Source organism: Neurospora tetraspora (genome assembly GCF_033439725.1).
Source record: "Neurospora tetraspora strain CBS 560.94 chromosome Unknown B0H65scaffold_8, whole genome shotgun sequence".
NCBI lineage: Eukaryota > Fungi > Ascomycota > Sordariomycetes > Sordariales > Sordariaceae > Neurospora > Neurospora tetraspora.
This window is the reverse complement of record NW_026944390.1, coordinates 1121203-1144029: the sequence shown is the minus strand read 5'-3', so window position 1 is coordinate 1144029 and position 22827 is coordinate 1121203. Positions and strand designations below refer to the sequence as shown.

General features: G+C 50.6%; 10 protein-coding genes across 10 annotated transcripts; 6 read left to right on the top strand and 4 right to left on the bottom strand.

Moving 5' to 3' along the window:
* Positions 1 to 1781: 1781 nt before the first annotated feature.
* B0H65DRAFT_477827 (uncharacterized protein) lies at positions 1782 to 2212 on the bottom strand. Its single transcript, XM_062827453.1, has one exon. The coding sequence runs from the start codon at positions 2177 to 2179 to the stop codon at positions 2021 to 2023; it is 159 nt and encodes a 52-aa protein (XP_062677570.1). The 5' UTR covers positions 2180 to 2212; the 3' UTR covers positions 1782 to 2020.
* A 1376-nt stretch (positions 2213 to 3588) lies between these two features.
* Positions 3589 to 4715, bottom strand: B0H65DRAFT_477823 (uncharacterized protein). The gene is made up of 3 exons (XM_062827452.1): positions 4233 to 4715; positions 3968 to 4166; positions 3589 to 3901 (listed from the first exon to the last, which is right to left on the bottom strand). Exons 1-2 carry the CDS (start codon positions 4507 to 4509, stop codon positions 3997 to 3999), a joined length of 447 nt encoding a protein of 148 aa, XP_062677569.1. The 5' UTR covers positions 4510 to 4715; the 3' UTR covers positions 3589 to 3901; positions 3968 to 3996.
* A 1738-nt stretch (positions 4716 to 6453) lies between these two features.
* On the top strand, positions 6454 to 9075 carry B0H65DRAFT_512015 (uncharacterized protein; the record flags this gene model as incomplete). The annotated part of the gene is made up of 5 exons (XM_062828537.1): positions 6454 to 6635; positions 6710 to 6783; positions 6935 to 7052; positions 7551 to 7675; positions 8168 to 9075. The coding sequence occupies 5 exons, from the start codon at positions 6454 to 6456 to the stop codon at positions 9073 to 9075; spliced, it is 1407 nt and encodes a 468-aa protein (XP_062677568.1).
* A 701-nt stretch (positions 9076 to 9776) lies between these two features.
* B0H65DRAFT_477819 (uncharacterized protein) lies at positions 9777 to 11584 on the top strand. The gene is given in 4 exon segments (XM_062827451.1): positions 9777 to 10620; positions 10678 to 11284; positions 11297 to 11419; positions 11493 to 11584. The coding sequence occupies 2 exon segments, from the start codon at positions 10161 to 10163 to the stop codon at positions 11259 to 11261; spliced, it is 1044 nt and encodes a 347-aa protein (XP_062677567.1). The 5' UTR covers positions 9777 to 10160; the 3' UTR covers positions 11262 to 11284; positions 11297 to 11419; positions 11493 to 11584.
* A 2579-nt stretch (positions 11585 to 14163) lies between these two features.
* On the top strand, positions 14164 to 14833 carry B0H65DRAFT_312826 (DNA repair protein rad5). Its single transcript, XM_062823324.1, has 4 exons — positions 14164 to 14251; positions 14317 to 14467; positions 14532 to 14615; positions 14684 to 14833. The coding sequence occupies exons 1-4, from the start codon at positions 14226 to 14228 to the stop codon at positions 14717 to 14719; spliced, it is 297 nt and encodes a 98-aa protein (XP_062677566.1). The 5' UTR covers positions 14164 to 14225; the 3' UTR covers positions 14720 to 14833.
* Positions 14834 to 15793: 960 nt separating this feature from the next.
* Positions 15794 to 16093, bottom strand: B0H65DRAFT_434685 (ankyrin repeat-containing domain protein; the record flags this gene model as incomplete). Its single annotated transcript, XM_062825147.1, has 1 exon — positions 15794 to 16093. A coding segment is annotated over one exon (300 nt), but the record flags the coding sequence as incomplete, so codon positions are not given.
* Positions 15794 to 16582, bottom strand: B0H65DRAFT_532644 (uncharacterized protein). Its single transcript, XM_062828962.1, has one exon. It carries the CDS (start codon positions 16529 to 16531, stop codon positions 16100 to 16102), a length of 432 nt encoding a protein of 143 aa, XP_062677564.1. The 5' UTR covers positions 16532 to 16582; the 3' UTR covers positions 15794 to 16099.
* A 1598-nt stretch (positions 16583 to 18180) lies between these two features.
* Positions 18181 to 18830, top strand: B0H65DRAFT_592097 (uncharacterized protein). Its single transcript, XM_062831120.1, has 2 exons — positions 18181 to 18197; positions 18292 to 18830. The coding sequence occupies exon 2, from the start codon at positions 18390 to 18392 to the stop codon at positions 18633 to 18635; it is 246 nt and encodes an 81-aa protein (XP_062677563.1). The 5' UTR covers positions 18181 to 18197; positions 18292 to 18389; the 3' UTR covers positions 18636 to 18830.
* Positions 18831 to 19080: 250 nt separating this feature from the next.
* On the top strand, positions 19081 to 21290 carry B0H65DRAFT_560975 (heterokaryon incompatibility protein-domain-containing protein; the record flags this gene model as incomplete). The annotated part of the gene is given in 4 exon segments (XM_062830159.1): positions 19081 to 19217; positions 19275 to 19838; positions 19894 to 21245; positions 21257 to 21290. 4 exon segments carry the CDS (start codon positions 19113 to 19115, stop codon positions 21288 to 21290), a joined length of 2055 nt encoding a protein of 684 aa, XP_062677562.1. The 5' UTR covers positions 19081 to 19112.
* A 109-nt stretch (positions 21291 to 21399) lies between these two features.
* On the top strand, positions 21400 to 21695 carry B0H65DRAFT_477788 (uncharacterized protein; the record flags this gene model as incomplete). Its single annotated transcript, XM_062827450.1, has 1 exon — positions 21400 to 21695. A coding segment is annotated over one exon (159 nt), but the record flags the coding sequence as incomplete, so codon positions are not given.
* Positions 21696 to 22827: the final 1132 nt, after the last annotated feature.

The following is a 22827-nucleotide window of genomic DNA, read 5'->3' as shown; positions in this document are numbered from 1 at the left end:
CTCCTTCATAAGATTTGTTTTTGGTAGCATCAAGCACATACGGCCATAGATAGTGGAAAACTCGGGATCCCGTCCGCTCTCCCATAGATAAGCCACTAATCGGTGGCTTATCTATGGGAGTAGTTTTTTACAGGGGTTTGGATGACTCAGTTACACCTCTGCCGGGATATGAATGTTAGGGCGAGTACGTCGATCCTACAGAAAGTAGGGAAATAGAGGTTAGCGGCTGGGCACTTTTCTGTAGGTGCCACGCTGTGGTAAAAGTCAAAAATTAACCTTTTATACGCCGATAGAGGTGTAGAAACGCCGGCGTTTCCAGAAGCGTTTTCATCCCATCACTCACGCCAAGCTCACCAAATACACCGTTTCCACCTACTCACGCCAAGCGCGGCTAAGGCTATGAGGCGGGCTAGCACATTGAAGGTTAATTCTAAATTAGGCTTCGATACCATGGTTCTATGAGAGCACACGGTGACTAGGTGTCTCGTTTTTAACGAGCTTCCTAGGTAAACTTGACTAAGTTGGAGTGGACGTTTGTACCTGTTGTGCCCATTCAGTACCGTCGCACACTTGGGTGAAGCTGCATCTTTCAACCTCAGCTGTGACGAACGGCAGTCTTGATCTGCCTAAATGAGATAGCTGAAGGTAAAGACTATCAAGTGCAGTTCGGTGAAGCCAAAAGGTTCACAACAAGTATCGTTATACGTGTCTCTGATGACGATGGTCTATGGACTACTGTCGAACTATCTGACAATCTGAGTCCTCCAGTCGTCCCTTTATACTTAATCCTGACGATGCTGTTTGCGGTCTCGCAGTCCTGGCTCACCACGGCTCGTTGGTGTGTTACTGGGTTCACTACCCGCGAGCCTGGCTCACTGCTGCTTGGCACGTGAGCCTATCTTTGTCAGTGTGAGCCCGCTTCCCCTGCAGTCCTGTTGGCTCGATGTTACATTGTTCTGCTTGTTGTGCTCCGTCACTGTAATTGGCCCGTGTGTTCATTTAAGTTCGTAATACTTTTTCTTCCTTATCTTTAGTTATTTATTAATAACGTCAGATTAATCGTGTGCACTCCCGCTTCGAGATCTACGTGCGTGACACTTAACTAAAGATCCTTCTCTCATCTGAAGATTGAGGCGGAACTCAATTGCTCATTGGGTTTCATCTCATTTTTTCTTTTGGGAGTCGTAACTCACTTCAAACCTTCAACCACCGCTTTGGGAACCCGGATTTTCATCTGATCGTTTTTTTCACACCGACGAGCAGAGCCAATTCGTGACCCGGAGACAGGGCTTGAACCCTGATTGAAAAGGGCAGTTGGTTTACGATTAAATCTGCAGAGCACCACCGATTACAGTGACGTCAGACGACGGAGGCACGCCAGGCATCAAGGCTGCAACTCCCCAGCAAGCCAGTTAAAGTGTGCGAGCGGGGGAATGCGTGCATGGTGGACGTTCAAGTTCACGGGCTTTGTGTATCCTCGCATGGTGCGGGACGGGCCGCGGCGTCGGACCTCTCCAAAGTGGAGAGCGGGGTGGAAAAGGCATGCTTGCTTCTTGGCTGGTTGCTCCACCCGATCAGAAGACTGTGTCGCTGAATATCAAGCGCGTTAAGTTCTTTGCTCGTTTGTTCTCGGGCGCCAAGCACATTCTTGCTGTTGTTGCAATTGTTCGCCAGCCAATCAGCCTTGAAGAACTAACCACTCTTGCCGACGAGCTTGATGATACTTGCGAAGATTTCGAGTCTTTAGTCCATGCGTCCTTCACGCAAATATAGCTGGGGATAGAATATACGAGAAGGTTCTTTCACTTTTGACTGCTGCGAATACATTCTGCGTGATATTGCCATTGCGGTCCCTCCAGCGTTGCTGTTGAGATGTACGACGACTAGGAGGACTTCCAATACGATAGGAAGCAATAGGGAGTAAACAATAAAGGCTGGGGAGTAAACTAAGATCAATTCTTGCAGGAGGAAAGATTGTGAATGGCTGACTCGAGGTGGAGTTGTCCTCCAAGCCTGCCTCTTAGGATGCAAGGCTGAGTAGCTTAACAACCGCCTCATGCCCATTCTCTGCCGCTATATGCAGCGCTGTCTGTCCAGCCCTATCCTTAGGATCTGCGTCAACCTTGCCAGTATCGAGAAGCAGCTTAACAACCGCTTCATGCCCATTCTTCGCCGCCATATGCAGCGCTGTCTGTCCATTCTTATTCTGAGCACTTGCGTCAACCTTGCCAGTATCGAGAAGCAGCTTAACAACCGCCTCATGCCTATTCTTCGCCGCCAAATGTAGCGCTGTCCATCCATCCTTATCCTTAAGATCTGCGTCAACCTTGCCAGTATCGAGAAGCAGCTTAACAACCGCCAGATGCCCACTTGCTGCCGCTATATATAGCGCTGTCCCTCCACCCCTATCCTGAGAATCTGCATCAACCTTGCCAGTATCGAGAAGCAGCTTAACAACCGCCTCATGCCCATACGCTGCCGCCATATGCAGCGCTGTCCGTCCAGCCCCGTCCTTAGGATCTGCGTCAACCTTGCCGGTATCGAGAAGCAGTTTAACAACCGCCTCATGCCCATTTTCTACTGCCATATACAGCGCTGTCCGTCCAGCCCAAGTTTGAACATTTGCGTCAACCTTGCCAGTATCGAGAAGCAACTTAATAACCGCTTCCTGCCTATTTTCTACCGCCATATGCAGCGCTGTCTGTCCATTCTCATCCTTAGCACCTGCGTCAACATTGCCAGTATCGAGAAGCATTTTAGCGATCGCTTTATAGCCTTTTTGCGGAGGCCGAGGCCGAGGAAGCTGTCCGTTTGGCGCAACAGGAAGCGGATGAGAAAGTGCGGGCTGCTCATCGTGCATTGGATGAAGCGCAACAGTCTGTCCGTACGACCTTGGCTCGTTTGTCCCGGATTCGCCAGCAGAAGCGTAGCCTGGTGACCAAGGGTCGCGAGATGGTGAGTCGGGGCTTGGCTTCTTTGGACGAGCTGGAGGCTCGCGAGGCTGAGGAGGCGGAGGGGGCCCCTCCTCAAGAGGCTAATCCTTCCGTGGATTGGGACGCCTTCGATGCGTCCGTCTGGGATCCTTCTTTGTTGGGGGTTGAGGTCGGTCAGGGTTCCGTCGGTGGAATTCCTCCAGTTTCGCAGGGCAGTTCAAGTTCTTGAGGGGCTCCCAAGTGTTGTTTTCGGGGCCGAACCCTTCCCATTTGATGAGGTATTCCAACTCTCCTTCTTCTATCTTTGAATCCAGAATTTGCTCCACATCCCATTCTTCTTCTTCGTCCTCGATACTGGCTCGCATGTTGACTCGTGCGCCCTTAGGTGCTGGTTCTAGTAGCGAGACGTGAAATGAGTGTGATCTTAGCTTCATGGTGTTAGGAATGTCCAACTGGTATACCACATCTGAGATTTTCTTTTTGATTTTGAAGGGTCCAACCCGTCGGTCGTCCAGTTTCTTGCTGGGTCACTTTGTTCTCAGGTTTCTGGTGGCGTGGTCGTGATGTTGGCTTCGACGGTTTGATGGCCAAGCTACACCCACTCTCGACTACATGTACGAACATTTGACCATGGTGCAAAAGCTTGGAAGTTGGGTTTTGATGAGGCGAAGTAAATTCTAATCTAGACTTTTTTAGGCAGCTACACTAAATCGAAATTCAAGTATGACAAAAGAATGTAAAAAGGAAAAACAAAATCAGCTGTTTTGACAAGATAGAAAAGGACTGTTTCCCTTTGACCATGATAACCAAGGCCAAAGAGAAGCATTGAAGAATACGCGCGTTCCAAGCCAAAACTTTGGGAAGTGGCCAGGACGGGTTTTCTCAGCACTCAAGAGGCCCAACCACCACAAGAGCACGCACATCTTAAGGGGCCAGTTTAAGACAGACGGCCTTATGGACAGACACTCCTGATGAAGCAAGTCTCAATGATTAGTATGATATGTCTTCGGAATCAAGAGTTCGAGTTCACTCACAGAAGTGTTTCTTGGACCAGACAGCTGCCTTAGCTCTGGAGGTAGCTGGAGAGCTGGCGGAACTGGTCGTCCGAGAGTCCGGAATACTGCAGGCAGGCTGAGCCGCAAGGAGTTGGGTGAGGGCCTTCGCCAGTGCAGGAGCCCGACAAGGCCACAGCAAGGTTCATGCAGGCCGGCGGCACATTGTCAAATTTGCCCACTGATGAATGTTCTTCGTTAGCAAGACTGCTGCCAGTCTGAAGGCATCGTCCAGTGAATCACTTACCACCAGGGGAGGGAATCGAGGTTTGAACCTTGATTCCCCTGTTGGCCTGATCGTGGAGCTGGCCGTTGCAGATGTCGAAGTTGTATCTTGGGACATTGCAAGGGCCTACGTCTTGACGGACGTTCAGGATAGGAGCAGACGCAAGCTCCGTCATGAGATCGCGCTTGTTGACACAACCCTTTCCAGGGTGCTTTTTGCAATAATCTGAGATAGTGCCTGCAAAGACGCCGGCAAACATGATGATCTCAATGACGTGGGCAATCGCAACGATAGGCATTTTGGCTGATGAGGAGGAGAGCTGGATAGGTGGTTGGTAGTAAAAGAAGTAGATGTAGTAGGAAGGCAATGACAGAAGATGGTGTTGTTGCAGTGTCTATCGAAAGGTTGACCTTGTGAGCGGATTTCAAGCCCCTTTTATGTTTGGAGAGTTGGCTCCCAGGCATGTCGTTGAAGGACTGATAGAATGAACTGAGACCTGGTGTCTAGGAACCTCAAGCGACACCACATCTGATCCGGATCACCAACACCCGCCTGACAACCACCCCGCCCAACAACATGTTGAATCCAATTCCATTTACCGACGGGAAGTTGTCTCTAGAATCAGGTCATCTAGCCTTCATCCGGCAGGTCACAGCCATGGTAAAGCTGCACGGGTTAGGACCAACTGTCCCGGCCATCACGATTTCACGAGGCGCAGGTTCACGGCGTGAGTCCGATCACCAACAACCGGTCTGGAAACCACCCCACCCTGCGCAACAACATAGCATGAAAATGTCATCCTTCGATATTGTCTATAGGCTCATCTACCTCAAATCGGGCAGGTGTCAGTCACAGTAAAGCTATACCAGGCCCAACCACCCGTGCCTGGTCCTCGCGTGCGTTTCACGACTCGCAGACTCACAGTTGGATTCCCGCAATCATTCTTGGGCATGGAGCCCATGGTAGAAGGTATGTTCCATTCGCCTTTTTTCGGCCCGTGTTCACCGAGAAAAAGGCACTTCGGGAAAAAAGTGGCACGGGCCAATTTTCCTCGGGATTTTCACCGGATTGCAAAGGAAGGGAAGCTGTTTGGAGTTTTGAGTGAAAATGGTACAGTACCTCTAATGTTGTTGTTTTGGCGCTGAAGTTTGGGTGGTTATAGTTGCTTTAGCACTATTTCTAGCGTCTTCAGCGGACGATGCACATTGCAAAACACCCGGCTCCTTTTGTTTGTTTACCCGGTGAAAATAGATGTGAGCGTTGTGGTTGGTTAGAATGTTAAAAAGTGTCCCTGGGCCTTTCCTTTTCCTCGGGTTGAACGCCGTTGTTCACAGGGTGAACAGGTGCATCCGGTTACAAAAGTAAAAGGATCACGATTTTCACTGACGGGAGCCTGTTCACCCCGCGAAACCCCCCAAAAATACGAGTGGAACACACCCTTAGATTTTGCGTGTTTTGTCTTTGCGTTACATCAAACGGGGATGTTCCAATGGAACGAGGAAAAGCGTTACCTCGATGGATCGCCAACATTGCAAAAGTTGGGGGTCCTGGGGGTCTGTTGGCGCCGGTATCCGAGCTTAGAGGTACTTAGACTTTGGCGCTGATCCTATGTGTCAAGAGATGAGAAATCTGTTGGGAGTTAGATATTATGCGGGTAGTCACGAGTGGTAGGCTATCCCATGTGTCTTTAATAGATACCATAGAAACCGTGAAGAATTTGCTACTGACGGGCTACGACCACACGCTAATCGGTTAGAGGTCTGATAGAATTTATTGCCCATGGTAAGCAATAGGTGAGCTAATGGTTGAACATACTACGAGGCTTGCAGTAAGCGAACTTGAGCATGATACTATAACGTAATTGGAATCGTCCTCCTAGGTACCTCTAGGTATGTATGACAACGTAACCCTCGGCCGGTTCCCCGGGGTATCCGCGCCGCCGCAGACGATCCAGTCTAGACAGAGGCCTATTTGGTTAGTTCACACGTAGCTCAAGTTGGCTAGAGGTGATAGGACCTTGTTGACTTCTTCCTGTCGAGAATGTTTTACTGCACAATGTGGTAGAGGTAATTTCCCGTCTCGGCGGGAAAGATTCTGAGACTGAGTTGGGCGGAGAATTTTCACTTCCTAGAGACCTATAAGAGCTTCCTTCAGAAGAAAACGATTCATCGTTGGTGAAGGTGATTCAGTAAAACAGCCTCCCAGAGTCAATCCTACGTTTCTGACCGATCAGCAAACCAAGATGCCCGTCGTTCCTGCCCTCCGCCCGCCAGTCTGGTTGATTATAGGAGCATATGCTTCCTGTCCGTTACTCGTGCTTTGGTTTACCTCCATCCTATTCTACGTGGCTGTACAGCGACAGTTCGATGTCACTCGGCTTGTCTTGTCGATTTTGCACATCGTCGGCGTCGTTGTTGCCCTCCGGTTGGGAAGTGTTTCCTTCGTTCCATTCAACCATCTTTTCGTTCCATCGGCGATCATTATCACGCTCCACACAGCATCCGTTCTTCTCTTGGAAAAGAAGATCCTCAAGCTCCCAAGTTCTGCATCCTTCGCCCAGCGACTGCGTGCCGTCCTCCGTATCTGGGCTAATCCTCGCGGACTGTGCCTGTCGGATGATACGTGTACTGACAGCCCGAATCCTGGCCATCCAGGTCGGGTTAGATTTGCTCTTCTTCGATGTGGACGCGCCATAGTGTTGTTGGCCATCCGTCATCTCATAGCCTCTTTCACCACCAAAACTCTGTACGGTCTTCACCTGAGTCGCTGGGATTTCGGCCCGGACAAGCAGGGCCTTCTGCCTCCACTCACCAAGCGAGACCTGATCTTGAGGCTCCTAATGTCTTATCAGTGGGTCTGGGACACATACATTCTGCTCACTGCCGCGCACAATCTTCTCGCGGCGGTGTTCGTGTCAGTTATGCAATGGGATCGGCCAGACGAGTGGCCCGCGCTCTTCGGCAACATCACCGAAGCGTACTCCCTCCGACGATTCTGGGGTCGGTTTTGGCATCGGCTTCACGTCACCGTATTTGAAGCTTACCTTGCGGCCATGGTCATTCGCGTCAAAGTAAGGAGTACACCATCCGCTCCAGTCTTCCCCTTTTACCGGCATGCTGATAACTGACTGCGCGGCAACAACTTGACCTTAGCCCCCTCAGGAAATTGACAGCCGCGCACCACAGACAACGCTAGAACAACAACGGCACTGGCAACGGAAACGACAGTTGTTGAGACATGGCATTATTTCCGGAGAGTCTCGCGCGCTTTGGATTTTTATCCTGTCCGCCGTCTGCCACACAGCATCGAACTGGGTTCTAACGCACAGATCCAATGTAGTGCAGGAGTTTCGCTTTTTCCTTTCGAATTACGTCGTATGCTGGGCAGAGACTATCCTGGAAAGGAGGCTGAAGCTGGCCGGGCGAGCCAAATCCTCGGGTTACGGTACACAGGCTATGACGCGAGTGATTGGTTACATATGGGTAGCGAGCATATTTTTTTGTCTCGCTCCGGCGTGGCAGTATCCCTGCGTCTATGCAGCTCTAGGTTTTTGAAACCAAAAATTTGTACCGTAGTCTGAGAAAGTACATGTAGAGGTACCTAGCCGCTCGGATAATTAGCTCCGGCTGAAGGCAATCCGACTCTGTTAGTCGTACATACAACTTTAACACACCGTCTTTTCTCGTGGTGTGGTTCGACTGCTTCCCGTCATTGCATTGTTGGTTCCAGGCAGCTGCCGGGGTACCTATTTGGGTAGGTCAATTTGCTGATGACCTGATGTCAGCATCGGCTGTTGGTTTATAGTTGCAGCGGCAATATTGAGTGCATCTGCTGGTCGGTTTCTCTTCAACATGCTGCCGCGTTACCCGTTTGACTGCCTTCGGCAACAAAACCAGCACGGGGCGACCTTTGGCATTGTTGCTCGCTTCTCCTTACCAAACCTCACCATTCCACAGTCAGTAACCGTTTGGGGTCCGCGTTCGCCATGAGCACCAAGAGCAAAACGTCGCTAGGCGACGGCGACGACGACGTCCGTAAGACATTCTCGAGCAGGATGCCTATAGCAGCAAAATTTCTGGGATATCACCCGTTTCCTCCAGTCATGAACCTCTACGGCAATTCCTCTGGGGGCGTCATTGGCGCACTGACTACATATAAGCTCTGCGGTGCGGACAAGAACGAATTCTTATACGTTGTCGAGGTACACCACGGCTTTACCCCCAGAGGACCGCTCAACTTCAGGCCGGGCTTCTACCTGCGGAACGGGACGGGAACCGAGGCCCCAATTCTGGCGGCCGCCGGCGACGAAGAGCGAGAACCCCTTCTGATGTCAACCTTCAGCGTGAAAAGTCTCATCATGGTGCCGCCACCGCTGGACGAGGACGACGTCGAGTTCAACCTGAACCCTCGCGACCTGGTCACCGAGATTATGTACGCCACAACGACCAGCGACGGTAGCGTCTCGTTCCGGTTCTCGGTCGAGGTCGGCCCTAAGATGAAAATCCGGGAGGAATTCGAATGGAGGAAGACCCGGAAGGGCGACACCAACACCCAACACAGCCGGTACATTCTCACTCGCCTGCCATCCTCATCTTCCACCTCATTTTCCTCACCGTCTCCTTCTTCTTCATCTTCATCGGCACAAGAGGAGAGCGATATACTTGCTGATCTTACGTTTCGCAATGCGATTTCCTTGCATCACTTGTTCACACTGGAGCTGAAGGGGGTTGCTTGTTCAGGAGTGATGGGTGATCGTTGGACTCTTATGGTTGTCGCCACCGCGCTCAGACTTTACTGGCTACGCAGCTATGGCAAAACGAATAAGGCTGTCGTGGGAATTGGGCAGAAACTTCGGGGCAAATAGTTTGGTTGTTCGGCTTATTTAATGATCGGGATGTCCCTGGATGCGGGGGCGGGCATGTTGCAGAAATTGCTGGAGGAGTGGGTGAGCATGATGCACGATGAACTCAGAAGCAATGCATTATGGCTTCCTGTCTTCTCTCCTGCACCGTTCCCAGTTTAATCATGTACAGTAAAGCGGTTTTCAGAAATGAGAAATCGTGTATTCAGCAACAGAAAGGACAGTTGGCAGCAACAGGCATTCGCTCAACCACAACCAGATGCTGAACTTCAAGTGTAGGAACCACCCTACTTTCAACCTAACAACTTCCTCCCCTTTCAACCCACTTTCTCCTTCCACATTCATGTCAACCACCAAGCACACACACAGCTCAGTCATAGTAGTCAGGCACCAAGGATGTGGGGCAGTCTCAGCGGGGCGGTCCACCGGAGGGGAAAAAGTGGCTGACAATTTTGGGAACGCCTGTCATGAGAGACTTGGTCTCAAGCTGTCTTCCCAGTGTTTTTCCCGGACATAAAAAGCACATTTACGAGCAGGATGCTTACCGAGTACCTATGCCTGATTTTCCTGGAACCCAAAACGAACGCCCCGAGATTGTGCGGTATCATTCATTACCCTATCACGTGGTAATCGAAGTGTGCCGTAGGTTGCAGGTGATACTGTGCCTGGAAAAGTTTGTTCGGCACGGCCCGTATGCAACCAGGATGGCTGGCTCCGCGTACTCCCCGCCCTACCCTTGGTTCCACTTAGCGGGGCCGAAGCAGTCATCGCCAGAACACAAATACTACCCTCCTCCTACATCACCAGCGTGCCTTCGAACTTTGACCTCATTGCTCTACTTGCTTAGCCCAGTCGGAGACCTGCATGTCCACTCGCCACACTTGCTCAGCTAGGCAGTGCGATGCGCTTCCGGCCACACGTACATAGTGTACTCACGTATATGCAATTGTCCTCTTCCATATGCCTGCAACCTCCACAGCTTTCAAGGGTCCTCTTCATGTTCCCACTTGACACAGTTCCCACTTGACACAGTTCGTCTCTCAATTCTCCTTTCTCAACTCTACGACGACACGGTAGCTGCATACCCTATGTCCACCACACTCTGTATCCCGCAAACTGCCCTGGCCATGGAGCTGGATTTCCTGAGTGACCCGGAGGACTGGTCCGACTTCGGCCAGATGGATGTCAATGAGGACACATCAACACCGGAGGAGGCCTCAGCGCTGCACGAGTTCGTACAGGCCTACAATACCCCAAGCGCCCTGGACGCGGAGGAGACAGCTCGCAAGCTCATGTCGCTAAATGAGGACCGCATACCATGCGATGGCGACTTCGACAAGGGCATCCGAATTGCCTGGCTGCTATATGGTGTTGGCATCAAGATGGTACAACATCAAGTCGCTATCCTGGTAGTTGCCGACGCCGTTATGGCCCTTCCCCGCTTAGATGCGACACCTGAGCAGGAAGTCCGGTTCGGGGAGGAGAAGTTGGAGCGGTGGAGGACATTGGAGGACTTTTGGGGTATCTGCTGGAACGACAGATGGGATAGTATGTATTCCAATACACCGTGGCAATACCCATTAGTTGACTAACAAATTGGGACAGGGTATAACGAGTTTCGGTATGGTAATGGATTTTGCGGCTACATCCGTGCGAATGCATGGGTGGCCCGTCATCTTGTGCTACACCCCCCCAACATTTACTACACCACTGAGCTAAATGTAGCCTTCAGCCGGATGATGTTGGCCCTTGAGAAAGATCCGTGGAACTATCCTGGTGTGCGAGAAGATGATGATGTCAGCATCCGCTCGCCCAAAGACTATACTATTACCACGCTTAACACCGACGTTCATGTCTTGGTCCCATTCCTGGTGATAGCAGGAGATATAATGTACCGATATACCGACAGAGAGATGATGGCTCGGAGGTTCGCAGAGGCACATCAAGAAAACCATGAGCACAACACAAGGGAGTATTGGCAGGAATTCAGTTCAAACCGTTCCGAAAGATCCTTGTGGAAGGCAGAGAAGAAGGTCGACCAATATGAATGGTTGACGCGAGAGAGGTGGGCTTTTTGGAAGAAAAGATTGGTATGGATTTCAGAGCAGACCGAGCTCTTACAACGGACTCGGGACGAGGCGATCATGCTTGTGCAGCTAATGACGGAGATTGAGGGTCGTGGGGCGTAAACACCAAGGAACGTATCACGCTATAACGGGGCTATGGAGACACAGTCAACGTCAATGGACACAATGCATTATCGCCTTCCCCTTGAGGCTGGTGCCTTGTTGCTGTCGGTCTTGCAGGGCAGGTAGCAAAAACATATTTGATTCTACAACCCAAACAAGTAAGACCGCCTTGCTTGAGACTTATGATACCCGACATGTATGCGCGAACAAATTTTATTTCAACACTCACAGCAATAGTGGCGGAAAGTAACATGTTCCGGTTAAAATTCGCCGTCACAACACTACCTACCTACTTTGGAATGGTCCACTCTCTCCCCCCTGGTCAAACTTAACCCGGACATGAGACTCGGGACTGTCCGACGCGCATGTCACAGACAAGCACATTTTGTCCAAGCGGATTCGACTGTGGCCTAGTAAAAAATCCGTCCAATGCAGGTACCCATTGCACCATCTGCTCCCCACACTACTTGAATGATATCGCAAGCGTGGTATCGCCCGGGCATCGACCGCTTGTCACTTCAGCTAAGCCTGCTACTATCCTCCGGAAAAGGAACTGGACTAATAGACCTTGAGGTTTGCACAGTATATGCTATTTTTTCGGACATCGTAACTTGGACAGGTTAGAGGACCGTCACCTGCTACAATCGACTCGCATGAATGCGAAGACCGAGTGTCATATCGGTCCGTAAACCCTGTCAATGTCACTACAGTGACCACCAACCTACAGTACAGCATGAAGCTCCGATATCCACCCGGACACCTTTTCCCACGCCGTTGCCGGAGAACCCAACTCCACCGGAAGACTTCGGTACCTACTAGCTGTGTAGGTAGAAGGCACCGAAGCAGTATAGTAGTAGTCATGCTTGTTACTTGCTTCGAGCGGCGCGACCGGAAGGAAGAGAACTCCACCACCTCGCAAACGTCGTGAACAATCCATGCAAAGCACCTCGAGGTCTTACGAGTATTCCAATGCCGAAACTCCGGTCATAAGAGCTGTCAAGGATAGTATCATTGTCCTAAACTGCGCTATCTCGGCCCGTCGCTTTCTTGGTGTGGCCACATCCATGCCGGGGCTACCACATTGTAAACCGCCGCTTACATAGAGTTTGGACACACATACGCGGCGAGGAGATTTCCGTGTGGAGGTGGCTAACATGAGAAGAATTTGACAGCTGTGACAAGGGCAGTATTCTGGGCTTGGAACGGTGGTTCAATTCAGCTGATAATTAACTTTGGTCTCGAAGGCCTTGTTGATCCTTTCAACCTTCAAACAAAGGCTGGGTTTCAAGGCCTTCTTATGCCAAAGAGGTTTGGTACACACTGAGGTACGTACCAAGTCTTGTTGCCTGAGGCATCAAGGTATCTATCTAGCGATCTTCATACGATCTTCATACATGTGGATCTTCCTGAGTGTCTTCCACCATTCTCCTTCCTTCTTCTGGCGCCGGCCTTCATCCGATCGCTCTGCTTCTTGCTTGGTTGGCCGGGATTGCTTCTGTGATGACTGGGGACTGCCTCGTGATGCTCATCAGCGTCGTCGGCAGTTCGACGGTTGGCTCGCTAGCCTGATGGCGTCGAGAGGGGCTTGGGTAAGCAATGCCGGTGGTTCAGAGTCTGGCCGAAGTGAGGTTGAGTCTCACGGCCTACGGCCGCCGGGCATTCATAAGGCTGATGCCAGGCGTTGAGGCTCTGCTAAGCCTCGGCAACCCTAACCCAGAACTGTGGGCAAATGTCCGTGTGACATCAGCTCCCCCTTCTTCAAGGTTCGCCCCGAGCCGGGCATGCGTCAGCTTCATGGCAGGGTCAGTTTGTTGGGGCGTTGGGGTCTCGTGGTTTGTCTGGGTGCCTGGTGTGGAATGCAATGACTTCTGCTTTTGCTTCATCAGTGAAGAAGTGCTCCCATGGTTCCCATGTAAGATTCCCGGCTCCTTCCCAACCTTCCCACTTGACTCTGTACTTAACCTTATCCCTAAGGGCTATGGAGTCCAGTATCTTCTCAACCTCGTAGTCTTCTGACTCTGCTGGGGCTGCCTCTCGCAGGACCTGGTCTAAGTCAGGGGCTCTCTGACTGCCAGCGCGGTAGGGTTCCAGGAGTGAGACGTGGAAGGAATCATGGATGCGCCATTTCTTGGGTAAGGTAAGTCGGACAGTGGTAGGGGAGATCACCTGGGATATCTTGAATGGGCCATGGAGCTTCTTGTCAAGCTTCTTTGAGGGTCGTTTTGTCCTGATGTGCTTACCGTTTAACATAACAAGCTGCCCTACCTCGTATACCGGGGCCTCCGATCGCTTCTTATCCGCCCAGTCTTTCATCCTCTGACGGGCGCGTTCCAATTGTTTCTGGGCAGCCTCGTAGACCTGGGTCATCCAGTGGGCGTATAGGCGACTTCCAGGGTTACGAGGCGCGCCGTCAGGAGGGTTGTGAGCAGCTGGGTGATAACCGTAATTGGCGTAGAAGGGGGAGAGGCCCGTAGACGATGAAGTAGAGTTGTTGTATGCGAACTCGGCGGTGGCTAACAGGTCCTCCCAATTGCTCATTTCGTAGTTGACGAAGGCGCGAAGATAGGTTTCGAGGATCTGGCTGAGCCGTTCGGTCTGGCCATCTGTCTGGGGGTGGAATGCTGTGCTCATGCGGCTTTTGATGCCGACGAGTTTGAGGAAGTCCTTCCAGAGGTGGGCTGTGAATCTTGAGTCCCGGTCAGAGATGATATCGAGGGGTACTCCATGTAGTCGCCAATATTCTCTGGCGAAGATTTTGATCAGATCTTCAGTCTTCTTCTCTCCTACCTTGAGAGGGATGGAGTGGGCCATCTTTGTGAAGGGGTCGACCATCACCCAGATGGAATCACAGCCGTTGGACAATACGGGGTCTACAGGGTTGGCAATAGTATACCAGTAGCGGTCTGGTAGCTTGCAAGACTCATAAAGACCTTCCAAGAAGACCCTCAAGCGTCCGTTCTTATCATGTCTGTGGGTACAGGGGCAGTCGGGTAAGCCACAATGCATCTCTTCCAGGTCTTTTCCATTCTTGAACACTCTGCTAATGTCTGCAAAGGCTCAATCTCACAGCGGCGAGTCACGTACACGTCGTTGAACCGCACTGGAATCCTTCAGTCGAGGCACAGGCCATCGCTAGGGCAATTCGCATGGGCCAGACGAAAAATGTCATCGTGACGAGGTACATCATGAAAGGAACAGTGGAAGAAGTAAGCCACCCATGCAATGTCCCACCAGTTCCATTGACGACGGCGTTACTAACGAGAACCGAAGAACATTGTTGCATTACAGACCAAGAAGCAAACGCTCGCGAAGTTGACATTCGACACAGGTGATGGAGTTAACGAGAACCTGGAGGTAAGATGATCGCTGATCCAGACTCAACTTTAGGGGATAGTACTGACATCCTGCTTCTACAACTCTAGGACTTCAAAACCGTGCTAGGTGTTAAACTTGATTAGTACCACTCGTATCAGACACGCACACATCAACCCCGAGGCTGAACAATTAGGTGTGCGAGTGAGACCTGCACAATGATGAGACTAGGGTATCTTTTATGACTCCGGACAAACGACCAGAATTTGGGCTGAATAGACAAAACTCGATACCTTATGGATCTTATGTAATAAGAATGGAACAATGTAGTATGAGAAATAATACCCAAGCTCTTCAGCTTTTGCATGTGTGTTTGTATATGCAGACCGAGTGAATTTGGCGTTCAAATTGCTTTCTTACGGTCGCAGTCGAAAGGGTCGCTCGAAAATGTTACGGGGGTTAGGAAGTATGTACACGTCGCAGGACACTCGACCATGATTGCCCGAATTCACAAGCAGCACTCATATTAATCCAACTACCTATGATCTATACCCCTTCTGCGTACTAGACAAGCTTTTCACAATTTTATAACCTAATCGTGGATTACAGTTGTGCGTCAAACAGAAGCCCTGTACTTGTCCATCGACCTTCTTCCGGTACTCTGCATCCCCCACCAACGCCCAGCGCTTGAACGCCTGAAACCCCGCCCGAGTACAAACCCTTTAAAACACTCCTCCTTACCTCTTCTTACCCACGCCAACTCTAGCGTTTTCTCTGAGAGTAGAATAACTGCAATGCAAAACATGTGTAAATTCCTCTTCATTGCAAGAGCCCCTTGCGCAAGCCTTAAAGAATGACGGGCCTGACAGCAGCGAGAGCAGGTATTCGCCGGATACAGCACCTGCTCTGTGCCCCGGAACCCCCTGGGGAAGGTTTTCCACCTCACTGTAAATGTGCGCTTGAGCCACTGGACCTTCTGACCCAGGGGCACAAGTGGACCTCAACCTGTCGCTCCAAACCTGACTGTTTGCACAAATTATTGTGAACAGGCTGAATGACAACGAAAGAATGAATGATGATGTTGTATTGTATAGAGTAGAGGTTAGACTGTGCAAGTCTGGAGGTCTAAAAGTAGGGCAAGGGAGGTCCCTGTGCGGTGGGGCCATGGCTGGTGAAGGGTGCCATGGCTGGCCGCACGTGACACGGGACACCTCCAACAATTATGCTAAACCAAGATCAATTCTTGCAGGAGGAAAGATTGTGAAAGGCTGAGTGAGTAGCTTACCAACCGCCTCATGCCCATTCTCTGCCGCCCTATGCAGCGCTGTCCGTTCATACCAGTCCTGAGCATTTGCGTCAACCTTGCCAGTATCGAGAAGCATCTTAACGATCGCTTCATAGCCTTTTTGCGCCGCAAGCCACAGCGCCGTCTGTAGCTCCTCCCAATGCAAGTTGACCTTGCCGGTGTCGAGAAGCAATTTTATGACCGTCTCATGCCCGTTTCCTGCCGCCAAGCATAGAAGCGTTCATTGGCCCTTGTCTTTAGTAAGTTGATTTACTATTGTTTCCTTTCCATCTTCCTTTTCTGAATCCTCGGGACCTACGCAAGTCTTTTTTAGGTTGCTCATGCTCCTCAATGCCCTCTCAAGAACCACCGTTTCTTCTCGAAGATTCTTCACTACAACTCCATACTGTTTCACCTCTTGTAATGCCAATCTGACATTCCGTATCCTAGTCGCCGCATTTAGACAACCTTCCAACCCTGTCTTTGAATGCTCTGGAATGCTTGCAAAGTAGTCGTGATTGTTTTTATCTTGCTGCTTGTTTGGATCTATATCCCAATCCCAGATAAGTCGAAAATTGTGTGGAAAGACTGTTATCGATTGTAAAAGTTCTGACCACTTGATATCTCCGGTCGTAGCTTGTGAATCGCCTGCTGGGGAGTCAGCGTGCCACATCAACGTTTCGTCTTTCAAGGATCAAATGCAGCTTTGATGCTGCAATGGAGGACATGCCAAAAAGGCAACCAGAGGGTTCATTTCGGGTAGCGTTCGTTTTGATATCAAGGCTTCAAGCCTCGCTTCGAGCCAAGCCCCATGCAAGTATGCCAGGGGGGCGGGGGTGCTGACACGGGCCCCCACCCAGGCTTAAAGCCATCCCACCCTAGCTGCCGGCTTCTGATCCTAGAGCTGTGGTTGGCTTGTCGCTCTCAACGCCGCCGTCACCTTGTTTCGCAGCCCTGGCATGCAGCTCTCTCAGCGAATCGACTCGTCTACAAAGGTGTTGGCGGCTGCGCCGGCAGTGTGTTGCAAGCCAACCACCATGGTTATGATATGCCAGGATGGAAGGGAAGAGGTGGGCTAATACAGGCAGATGAAGAAGGTAGGTTAAGGCAGGTACATGAAGGAGGTCCATCGTGATCAGTTTGTCGTAGTGGATCACCAAACCGTGATCCAACAAGACAAGAGCGAGAGATTCCCTTGCCACGCTCTCATCTGCATACACATAACTGGGCCGAGGTACTAGGAACCAATCAGGAATGGTCTTCTGACCGAGTGCAATCTTGGTACAGTGTCAGGACGGTCAACTTTTTTCGTAATCCGCCCAATTATATTCATCTTTTTAGCGCCTCCTCCCCACTTACCGTCTTGCCTCCGTCCGAACGATATGGATATGGGAGCTGGTTGTTCAGTTTTTTGACCCTACCACGTAATTAAAAGACCGGTTTCCTGTCCTTCCCGCTCCCATAGATAAGCAGACATATCGGTGGCTTGTCTATGGGAGGAGGTTTTGACAGGGGTTTGGATGACTCAGCTACACCTCTGCCGGGATATGAATGTTAGGGTGAGTACGTCGATCCTACAGAAAGTAGGGAAACAGAGGTTAGCGGCTGGGCACTTTTCTGTAGGTGCCACGCTGTGGCCAAAGTCAAAAACTAACCTTTCATAGAAGCGTTTCCAGAAGCGTTTTCATCCCATCACTCACGCCAAGCACGGCTAAGGCTATGAGGCAGGCTAGCACGTTGAAGCTTAATTCTATATTAGGCTTCGATACCATGGTTCTATGGGAGCACACGGTGACCTTTATTCTCCAGCAGCGGGGGCGTAAAGTTGTAAAACTCGCTGTCCTGTTCTAGGTTATCACAACCAAGTTCAAAGCCGCAGGCGGAATTCTGAACCAGAGATGTCAAGTGGCAGTGACGACCATTCACAAGACTGAGCTTCTTCCCATCAGTCAGTATGGTTAATCCAGAAACAGGCATAGCATTTCGTCACCCATACGAACCGAATTACTACCCAGTGTGAAGTCAGTCTTGGAGTACCTTCAAACACCTAGTCAGTAGTATAAAGCCGCATGTTAAACCGTGACCCCCCGCATCTAGACTAGAGAAGACCATGTAGCTGTGGCGACGCGACTACAAGGGTGTTGGCTCTCCCAAACACCACCAAGGAAGAGACCACTTATCCGATTGAGGAGAATCAAAGCCTCTACCATTGTACCAAGCTTGGCCATCACTGGGCAGTCACAGGTTAATCCCGTAGCATCTGGACCGCACAGGGACCCGCAAAAGGAGAGTCAAGGGATGGAATAGTCTTGCTTCTTCGCAATGGAATACGTCATCTTGTGAGTGGGGAGCCGGCGCTAAAAAGATGAATATAATTGGGCGGATTACGAGAAAAGTTGACCGTCCTGGACACTGCAGCTAGATTTTCTACAGGGGTAACAGCAAGATTGCACTCGGTCAGAAGACCATTCCTGATTGGTTTCTAGTACTCCTCGGCCCAGTTATGCGTATGCAGTTAGTCGCCGAGTCTGATGAGAGCGTGGCAAGGGAGTCTCTCGCTCTTGTCTTGTTGGACGCTTAGGAGTTTGCTGATTTTTGCTGCCCTACTCAACTCCAAAAGGAAGAGATCTACATGCCACAGCATGTGCTTCAAAACGGTTGTTGACAGCATGCAGGTTCCACTCAGATTTGCAGCCCTACCCGCGCCACGCGCCCATAAATGGTGCAAGCTACCAGGCCGCTGCTGGTACACTATTGCCAATCCTGTAGACCCGTGACGGAAAGCCACGAACCTCGCCCAACCCAGGCAATTGATTTGGCGCCCTGAACCTTCCGGGTCTATGAATGGCCAGCCTCAAAAAAGAAATGTCGTTTGGGTAATTAGCGTGTAATTGGGAGGAAGCCGCCAGCCATCTCGCGCCTAACAAGGTGACAACCCAGAGCCCTATGCTCCCTCATAACCTGGAGAAAACATAGTGCTCTAGTTTCTTTTTATTTTGCCCTTGGGGACAGGATAGAGGAATCTCCAGCATTTTTACAAACTCAATCCATTGATCGTCAACTGTATAACATTCGCTGCTTCCAAGACAACACGGTCATCCTCGACTGCCTCATCTACGTCGCCTTGCTCAAGACCTTCATTCCCTAAAGCTACGATGTCTCAACGACTGCACAATACGGAGGGTCGGGAAGACGATAAGGGCCAAGAGCAGTCTCGCCCTGCACCTCTGCAACAAATCCCCGCCACCACCGCTATGTCCGCTACCCGTATGCCCGCCCCCGGGCTCCCAGCCGCTCCAGCTACCGGTTCCGCCGATACAGAGACGTCCGCCGGCGTGGATAATACGAAGCAGGTGGAAGTAGGCTCACTTCTTCTCTCCCTACGACATTTCAGAATAACGCTAACACCTATAAAGAATCTATATTACAACGTTCCCATGTCACGTGGCCGTATTCGCTTGCTTCAACTATTGCCGCATGAAAACGACGACGCCGCAATACACTGTCAGCTCTTCTGCACCGCATTGGACTCAAAAGGCACTCGTCCGTACGAGGCCTTATCCTACGTGTGGGGCTCTGAGGACAAGCCTTGTTCCATCTCTATAAACGGGTGCGACTTGGCCGTCGGGGGAAACCTTTACGCAGCGCTGTTACATCTTCGAGATCACTCCATTCAACGAACTATATGGATAGATGCCATTTGCATCAACCAAGGAGACAATGAAGAAAAAGGACACCAAGTTCAATCTATGGCGGAGATCTACGCTAAAGCAAGTCGCGTAATTGTTTGGCTTGGAAAGGAGGCAGCCGGTAGCGACCAAGCGCTCGAAGAAATACGCATCGCAGCCGAGCTGTCTACAAGACAATTAGTCACCGAGCTGTCTACAAGACAATTAGTCACCGATCTGTCTACAAGACCATTGGACAATAAAGCGGGAATCCTTACACTGCTTGAACGACCGTGGTTTCAGCGCATCTGGGTAAGGGAACCGATGTCAAAGTATTATGATTAAGGAAACTGATAGATTGATGCAGGTGCTTCAGGAAGTTGCCGCGGCTCGCCATATCCTGATCAAGTGTGGTTCTGCTGAGGTTGACGGATCTGCATTCTGCTTAGGCCTAGATGCATTGAACCTGTCCAGTGAACTCCGCGCAGACCTGCGGGCTCGAATCCTTTCGGTAACCTACCTCATAAGGGGCGCAATCTTCCGGCCCAAATACGCGACCAGTCAGTCAGACAATTTTTCTCTTAACATACGCCCTCTGGGTGAACTGATAGAGATGTACCACACCCGCGAAGCTACGGATCCTCGCGATAAAGTATATGCCTTACTCGGTATGAGCTCTGATAATCCAACCGCAGCAGGATTATTCGCCAACTACAAGATTTCGTGGAAACAACTCTTCAACAAACTCATCCACTTCTTCCTATCTGAATGGGTCTCTGTAGGCCTTTCGGACGATAAGGAGATTGCCCGCATTGAGGGGAAGGGCTGCATTCTTGGCGCAGTGTCCTCGGTCAAGAGAAACGATACTTGGGAAGACAGACAAGATGTGGCCATTACTTGGAGGAATGCCCCCAGCTACATTTGCGTGAAGGAAGCATGGGTTTCTTGCTGGACCCTCCCGACTACGGTAAAATCCGTCCAAAAAGGAGATGTCGTCTGCCTTCTTCAAGGAGCGTCGAGACCTACGATCCTCAGGCCATATAACGATTACTGGGCGGTTATAATGATTGCAGTTTCCCCAGCAGGCGATCCACAAGCTACGACCGGAGATATCAAGTGGTCAGAACTTTTACAATCAATAACAGTCTTTCCACACAATTTTCTACTTATCTGGGATTGGGATATAGATCCAAACAAGCAGCAAGATAAAAACAATCACGACTACTTTGCAAGCATTCCAGAGCATTCAAAGACAGGGTTGGAAGGTTGTCTAAATGCGGCGACTAGGATACGGAATGTCAGATTGGCATTACAAGAGGTGAAACAGTATGGAGTTGCAGTGAAGAATCTTCGGGAAGAAACGGCGGTTCTTGAGAGGGCATTGAGGAGCATGAGCAACCTAAAAAAGACTTGCCTAGGTCCCGAGGATTCAGAAAAGGAAGATGCAAAGGAAACAATGGTAAATCAACTTATTGAGGACAAGGGCCAATGGACGCTTCTATGCTTGGCGGCAGAAAACGGGCATGAGACGGTCGTAAAATTGCTTCTCGACACCGGCAAGGTCAACTTGAATGGGGAGGAGCTACCGACGGCGCTGTGGCTTGCAGAGCAAAAAGGCTATGAAGCGATCGTTAAGATGCTTCTCGATACTGGCAAGGTTGACGCAGGTGCTAAGGATTGGTATGGACAGACAGCGCTGTATATGGCGGCGATAACTGGGTATGACGTAGTCGTTCAGCTACTTCTCGATACTGGCAAGGTTGACGCAAATGTTCAACCTTGGGCTGGACGGACAGCACTGCATATGGCGGCAGAGAATGGGCATGAGGCGGTTGTTAAGCTGCTTCTCGATACTGGCAAGGCTGACGCAGGTGCTAAAGATGAGAATGGACAGACAGCGCTGCATTGGGCGGCAGAGAGGGGGCGTGAAGCAGTTGTTAAGCTGCTTCTCGATACTGGCAAGGTTGACGCAGATCCTAAGGATAGGGCTGGACAGACAGCGCTGCATATAGCGGCAGAGAATGGGCATGAGGCGGTTGTTAAGCTACTCAGCCTTGCATCCTAAGAGGCAAGCTTGGAGGACAACTCCACCTCGAGTCAGCCTTTCACAATCTTTCCTCCTGCAAGAATTGATCTTGGTTTACCCTCCAATCTTTATTGTTTACTCCCTATTGCTTCCTATCGTATTGGGAATCCCCCTGGTCATCGTACATCTCAATAGCAACGCTGGAGGGACCGCAATGCCAATATCACGCAGAATGTATTTGCAGCAGTCAAAAGTGACAGAACCTTCTCGTATATTCTAGCAGGCGCGGAGGGCTCTAGCAACAATGCCTCGCTTTGTGCTCAAGCTTTCGGTCGATCTTTTCGGGTCTCAGATGGTCGATATTATGTCGTGGATGCGGGATTTGACGTGCGGCAGGGAATCGTGGATTTGCAAGACTGGAGGAATGAAGAAAGGAGGCCTCGCCGTACGAGGAGCCCGCCTTGAAGAAATACCAAGTTGAAGAAATTACGGAAGTTGACTCTTCCCTTTCAGAATCTTTTGTCAATGACAATCTTCCCCGAGTCAGTCGTACCGCAGATGTTGAGTGTCTTTCTCCTTTGGAATCTTCTTATGCTAGTATAATTCGGAACGGTTCTCAGACACTTAGACACGCTCAATCTTTCAGCAGTAGATGGCGAGGACCAATTGCGATGGAGAGTCTCTTCCGGGAATCTAGCCACGGCTATAATGGATACTATCTCAACGGAATGACGCGCCGCCCGGCCCTTCCACGCTCCTGGGCAAATTGTTTACTGCCTGTGACGGCGCGAGGCCTTAGCACGTACAGAGACTGAGCGAGGCACACGTTGAATTGAAGATACTGAATTGAAGAGAAGAATTCTAACTAAGAAGGTGTGAACGAGAGGAAGGGGTTTCATACCCACGACCATGTGGATCCGAGCGCATACCCAGACAAGATAAGGTGCCATGAGCAACGAAGGTACCCGAACATTTAGGGTGATCATTCAAAGCACCTGGCCAGGACAGTGACTTGGTTTATGAATGATGGAAGGCAAGAAGCGAAGTAGCGTTAGGGTTCCTCAACCGCCTGGTCGATGTGGGTAGTCTGCCATCACCGTGACACGTGACACTAATGTCCGCAATGATAAACCGAGCAATGGCCGAAAGAAATCACCGAGAAGTGTTTTATCTACCCGAATACATAGATGAAACAAGGACTAATACAAGTAACGAAGCCGTCAACGCCATCACAGTGCCATCCCCAAAGGGCATCGCCTCATCTCACTCCGCTCT